This window comes from Octopus bimaculoides, chromosome 7, assembly GCF_046866305.1.
Source record: "Octopus bimaculoides isolate indiv1 chromosome 7, ASM4686630v1, whole genome shotgun sequence".
Taxonomy (NCBI): domain Eukaryota; kingdom Metazoa; phylum Mollusca; class Cephalopoda; order Octopoda; family Octopodidae; genus Octopus; species Octopus bimaculoides.
In genome coordinates, this window is record NC_142934.1 from 35,155,066 (window position 1) to 35,162,392 (window position 7,327).

Below are 7,327 nucleotides of genomic sequence, written 5' to 3' on the forward strand. Positions count from 1 at the left end.
GCTCTCCTCATATGTGCTATTTTCTATGTCATCCATGCCATTATTATAAGTATTGGTGATAGAGAACATAGCTATTCCTATCCACTGAGAGATCTTGCATGGTTGCCATGGTTGGTGGTGTAATCACTATTATTTTGTATATGCATGCACATGCATAGATGGATTAAATATGCTTATGTATGTTTGAGTGTATATATACATTACCAATGACATGGTTCTGGGTTCAGTCCCACTGAGTGGCACCTTGGGCAAGTGTCTTCTACTGTAGCTTTGGACTGACCAAAGCCTTGTGAGTGGATTTGGTAGATGAAAACTGAAAAGAAGCCATATGTATATGTGTGTATGTGTGTGTGTGTGTGTGTGTGTGTGTGTGTGTGTGTATGTATGTATGTATGTATGTATGTATGTATGTATGTATGTATGTGGGTGGGTGTATATAGGTGAGAGCTAGATCTACTCAGTACAGAAAATATATACTGATGCTCAAATGAATTTATATATGTATGTACATATATATGGCACACATCTCACACACACACACATCTTACCTTGCCGAGTCCATAATTTTTTGTAGGAGTGTTCACACAGATGAAAATCAGTTCCGCTTCCAAAATAGCTTTATCAACATCTGTAGAGAAGAAGAGATTCTTGTTGCGACATTTTCGAACCACTTCATCCAGACCAGGCTACAAAAATTTCAATAATAACAATGTTTTTTTACATAGTTATAAAGCCAACATTTTGAGAATGACAGAAATGATTTTACATTGCTTATGCCTTTCTCCAAGTTAAAACAAGTGAACCTTACTTCTTACTCTATAGCATTTTAAACAATGCTAGATAATAAACATAATGTTACTAATTAACACTAAATAGTACAAAACAAAATCAAAAACAATCAAATCACATTATTTTTGGACAAGTCTGCTCTCACTGATTTTGAAATTAAGGCCAAATTGTGATATTGTTATTTAGGGTACATGTTGAGAGAGCAATCCTTTCATGCCAGAACATTGCTTAGAAAGGTTCTAAAATAGCACTGTTCATGAACTACTTCACCATGGTTAACAGCAAAGATACAACCCGCAATAACTGTATGAGTGACCCAGGCAGCAATATTACAGCCACAACTTCATACGACACATACCGCAACTGGCTCTGCACCATTGCCACAACTTCTTGATACAGTATTTATATCACCATGTACAATTGACTACAAACTGCTATTTTTCATTCATGTGTCTATGAACATTCGTCTAACTTCTCATTTTAGACTTTCACTTTCTTCCTCTTCATTGTTCTTATATGTACTTAATACACACACAGATACACATACACTTTGTTCTCATGACAGCCTGTCATTTATTTTGTATACATGACACACACATGCTAACATACCAATAAAATCTCTCTCGAACATTCTAGTCAGTTGTGTCTCTTCTCTTTTTCCAACTGGCACATTACATGCATTATTACAGCCTTCTGATCTGAGTCGCTATCAGATGGTCACACCACACTTCACCTTGACCATCTATACTCTAGCCACTCTTTAAAACCTATGGGACCGTTCCACATCTCCTCAAGACACACATAATATGGTACATCACCCTCCCCCACCACTATTCTCCAGACATATAACAACACAACTACTTCAGCCCAACATAACTCCAAAACAACACTTTAAGTCTCTTGTTTTGGAACTTTATCCCCTTTCACATATGACATCAGAAAACATCAAATACAATCAATCATGATACTCAATAACATAAACATGAGACACCCCAGGATATAACAATACTACAACACCCTACAACACAGAGAAGACATAGTAAATAAAGCAAAATGATAGACATACTTTGACTACTCACAAGTACCTCATTTGTCCAGCAGAAATAATGTTGGAGACATTATAGATTATGCTAGTTCTTGTCTTGATCATCACAGGTTGTACTCAAAACACAACCAGACAAAAATACCAAAGAAAGATAATGTGCAACTGTAAGCAGCAAAGTTTGTTACCGCAGTAAACTCCAATCCATACAATTCCTGCCACTACATGAAAAATCACCTGCAAACTACCATACAAATACACAAGTACAATACCCCTGAACACTACCACAGCAGCATCAAACCAATGAGAGCCTTCATATGGGTGCCCAGCCTGCTAGAAATAGCAACTAAAATACCTTCAAATCACACCTTATGGTTCTGTGGTCCAAGATACCCTGTACATAGTGAAAAGATGGTATAGTCATGGTTGGATTATCTTTAATGTCTCAAGAGTTAACTTGAGAGTTAACAACAACTGCCTCTTCCTAAAATCACTTTTTCTTCCTTAAATATATCAGGGTAACTGTTGCATGGTCACCATACTTCTTGGAAATAGTAGCTAAAGCCCCTGCAAATATTGGTTTGAAGAATCTGATTTGTATGCCAGAAAATATCTGAAATATATATCACACTTCTGTTTTTCTCTTCAACCACAAACGTTAAACAGGTCATTGTTTAACAGCAGCAATGAACTATTTGAATAAACCTATTATCAAGTGCATTACAGCTGAAACCCTTTATTTTTCTTTTCTTTTCTTTTCTTTTTTTTTTTTTTTTTGCAGAAATCTGGCTGCTCTTTCTAGCAAGGAGTAACTGCATAGAACCTGTGACATTCATTCGTTCAGTACATTTTTGTAGATACTGTATCAGAAGAATTCAAAATTTTGTTCTTTATTTCATTTGTTGCTAACAAACATTTCTGTATGCTTAGTTAGGGTCCCAGTTGCTAAATACTTCAAGAGAGTGATGTTGAGCTTCTCCCTTCTGGAGAAGATTTCCATCTATATAGAAATGTACACATGATTATCTCCCATGTTTATTGAGGATAAAAATTACTCAAGTCATCAATTTTATTTTATCTCAAATTTGATTTTCCTTTGATTGTTTTATGCTCTTTGCATTTAAATATGTTTTCACCTATTTCATTGACAGACTTAAAAGTGTTGCCTGCTTTAACATCCCCAGAATGCTGTTAGTGAAGTTCACTGTTGAATTCGATATGACTGGGTCTTGGTTTTGAGGATAACTTCCTCTCTTCTTCCAATTAGCTTCAGAGGTCCGCCTTTAATTAAGTGATAAATCCCCATTTTTTGACAAACTGATAAACCTCTTCCCCACAAAACCTCCTGTTAATTATCATATGGATAGCATCTCAGACTAATTAAATATTTATTACACTACCTTCATCTAGTTATTCCCTGAAAAGACTACGAGTTCTCTCTCTCTCTCTCTCTCTCTCTTCCCCACACACTCTACTTTGTCAGATTGACAAATAAGAGACTGCTGTGTGTAACATACATTAATGTTTAGATCTAAGCATGTGGAGTCTTTGTTTGTCTTTTTCTCTTTCTACTGGAGTGTAATAGATATTTGCATGTAAAAAAAATTGAATGAATTTCGAAACTACCAGCTGAGTAACCAGAGCCAGACACTTTTACAAGAGGTTCTTATAATTCAAACAGAGTTAAGACCTTGTTTAGCTATGCCTTATCAATGTCATGTGCTTCAATGAATACCTGTGAAAATTAATCAGTCTTGGCAGAAGTCAGTAGAGGTAGTTATGGTGGAGTTAGAAATATTATATATTCATTGTGTTATGTGGAAGGTGGCAGTAGAAGACAAGGCAGGCACCTATGCATACTAAGACAAAGAGAAAGAAACAAACAAAAACAAAAGATTTAGTAGGAGAAAGCCAGATTGATAGAAAAAGAAAATGGGTAGTTAGGTATACATTAGAGAAAACTGATGAAAGTTTGCAGTTTGTTTACATTGTGTGTGATAATGGTGGGTTAAAAGAGGACCAGTTTAGAATAAATAGAGTTCCACTGACAACATAGAAGTACTAATAAATAAGCTACAGTACCTCGGTTAACATATTTTGCTAGAATCCAGAATTACAAGACGAGTTCACTTGTTATCTGAATTATTACAGTTCTGGCTAAGCTGGAGCACCATTACATACAAAAGAATAAAGTTGTTAACATCCACTTTTAATACACATTTGTATATTTCCAAACTAAGCAAGGAGGGGCATTGAAAGACAAAGAATAAACTAAGGAAAGACACCGAAGGAGAAAGAATAAACAAAGGAAATTGAAGGAGAAGGGACAAAAGTACACTGAAGTAGAAAAATAGACTAATGAAGGACAATGAAAGAGAAAGAATAAATAGTGAGACAAGATGACAATGATCCAGCCCTTATTTGTTGTTCTTTCTATGTTATGTCTATGTTATTGTTACTGTATTTTTATTCCAGCGTTAAATTACTGTATTATGTTACTGCATTATGTCTATGTCGTGTTAGTATATTATGTTATTATGTTATGTCAGTGTTATAGCACTGTATTATGTTTGTTATTTTTACTGCATTATGTCTTTGTTTATATTTAGTTTAGACTTACACAAACATACAAATTGATGAAACTTGGCTTAACAATCAGATTACTGTTGAACTAAAATAAATGCAATAGTTCATTCTATATTTCATCTTCTGCATCTGATGAATAGAAATTTTCTTCACTAATTAATATTAACTATTTATCTACAGATTCAACAAACTAAAATATGACTTCGATGATGTATCATTGAAAAATGGTTGAAAACATTCAGGGAGATAACCTTAAGTCTTGCTTATTAATTTTTTAATAATAATAAACTCACTTGAAAGGAAAAGAAAACTGAATCATTCATGCACGCATGCATGCACATTTAATGGGTTTCCATACATTCAGAAGATATTGGTCAACCCAGGGTTGTAATTGATGACACTTGCCCAAGATGTAACACACAGCAACTGAATCTGAAACCATGTCTTTGCAAAGCAAATTTCTCAAACATATAGCCATGCTGGTGTCTATCACAAATGTTTATTTTTTTAGATATTATTATGTTCCATGCTGGCATGGACTGGATGGTTTGATAGGATCTCTTGTGCTTTAATGTCTGCTTTGGTATGGTTTCTATGACTGGATGTCTTTCCTAATGCCAACCATAGACTGTTTTTTTTTTAATGCCACATACACATACACATATATTCCAGAGGTGACAAGTTCAAAAGGAGGTTATGTCCAGCTCCTTAGAATAAAAGATAAGTCTGAGAGTGAATAAAAATATTTAATCCACAACTGTTAATCTGACAAAATATCTTCTTTCATTTATGGCTCATCAAGAACTAAGGAATAAAATTTCAGAAGAACTAATTATAATGGTAACTGATGAATTTGTCTACAACAATTCATCTACAGCAATTCATCTATGGATACAATTCATCTACAACCACACACACACACACACACACACATACATACAAGCACACACACACACATACACACATACAATCATACACAGATGAATTGTAGACAAATTCTCCCTAGAACCAATTATAATGTATGATAAAAAGGAAAGAGAAAATAGGAAAATCATAAATGGCAGACTGTATGACGCATGTGTACGAACAGCCATGCTACATGGCAGTGAAACATGGGCTGTGACTGCTGAGGACATGCGTAAGCTCGCAAGGAATGAAACCAGTATGCTCCGCTGGATGTGTAATGTAAATGTGCATACCCGTCAGAGTGTAAGTATCTTGAGAGAAAAGCTGAACATAAGAAGCGTCAGTAGTGGTGTGCAAGAGAGACGATTGCGCTGGTTTGGACATGTGGTAAGAATGAATGAGGATAGCTGCGTGAAAAAGTGCCACTCCCTAACAGTTGAGGGAACCCGTGGAAGAGGTAGGCCCAGGAAGACCTGGGCTGAGGTGGTGAGGCAAGACCTTCGAACATTGGGCCTCATCGAGGCGATGACTACTGACCGAGACCTTTGGAAATGTGCTGTGCGTGAGAAGACCCGGCAAGCCAAGTGAGATCGTTGCCAGTGCCCCTGGACTGGCTCTTGTGCGGGTGGCACATAAGATGTACCATCCTGAGCGTGACCGTTGCCAGTACCGCTTGACTGGCCTTGTAGGGTTTTCGAGCGAGATCGTTGCCAGTGCCCCTGGACTGGCACTTGTGCGGGTGGCACATAAAAGACACCATTTCGAGCGTGGCCGTTTTCGTGCGGGTGACACGTAAAAGCACCCACTACACTCTCTGAGTGGTTGGCGTTAGGAAGGGCATCCAGCTGTAGAAACTCTGCCAAATTAGATTGGAGCCTGGTGTAGCCATCCGGTTGCACCAGTCCTCAGTCAAATCGTCCAACCCATGCTAGCATGGAAAGCGGACGTTAAACGATGATGATGATGATGATGATATACACATATACACACACATAAACATAGAACATACACACACACATGCACAAACATATAAATAATGTAAAACATACATCAGGTGTTTTATTTTATGTTGGAGAACAAAGTACAGTGAGATAAATTGACTTAACCACATAACTTCTAATGTTTTGTAAGCAATTTTTTATAAGTTTGTGCTTACAGGCAATGATAATTTGGCTTGCTTTCAATGTTTTATATGCTGATCTAGTTCCCTAGACTATGGCATTGGGTGTATCATCTATAACACAGTTCATTAGATGCAGGGTACTTTTTTGATACATTTAAAAATTTTTTTAAAGTGTCTTATAAGTTAGCAAATACAGTATTTCAACTAAGTTAAACAAGGACAGATATCCACTCAAACATTAAGCAGTAACTCTACTATTATACAAAAATATCTGAATTTACAAACCTAGCAAACATGATAAAATGATTTTAACAAGGTACAGAAAACAAAACCAAAAACAATTTCTAATCATAATAAACTGCATAATTACAATAAGAATTCTATTTTAATCAATAACAAAATCAGCTAAACCATACTTCGAATATTGGGAGTTCATCAGAGTTCCACTGAGCAATCCTTTGTTCACTTTTGTCAACAACTGTAACAATAACATCAGGGCATTTCATGGCAATAACACTACAACTTGGACCCCCAACATAACCAGCACCAATACAACAGATTTTTTTCAATTTCATTTTCCAATGTCTGCAATATAAAAGAAAACAAATATCTGTAAGTGTTTAGTTTTACATCAAGTTATGTATAAAAACAATGTAACATTGAATTGAAAGTTTACTCAAAATGTTTTAATAGAGTGCATGTTTTCAAACGTTTACAAGGAAAGCATTCACAGTGGCTTCAGAGTTTTGGCTTGCCCACCTTCATCAGAACTGTCTGGATAGAAAAGATGTTGGTATGTGTGGATATGTGCATTAAAATTTTAGTTACTATATGAATATATAGTCTGACAAATGTGAATAAGCCAAAGCTTTGAAGTTGTT

General features: G+C 35.8%; 1 protein-coding gene across 1 annotated transcript in view; it reads right to left on the reverse strand.

Moving 5' to 3' along the window:
- Nucleotides 1–7,060, reverse strand: part of LOC106872643 (UDP-glucose 6-dehydrogenase) — a 111,350-nt gene extending 104,290 nt beyond the window's left edge. The window contains exons 1-2 of the mRNA XM_089355152.1: nt 6,863–7,060; nt 549–686 (exon numbers count right to left, since the gene is read on the reverse strand). Of these exons, the coding sequence (XP_089211278.1) occupies nt 549–686; nt 6,863–7,021 (297 nt within the window). The 5' untranslated portion in view covers nt 7,022–7,060. The remainder of the gene's footprint in view (nt 1–548; nt 687–6,862) is intronic.
- Between the last annotated feature and the right edge of the window lie 267 nt (nt 7,061–7,327).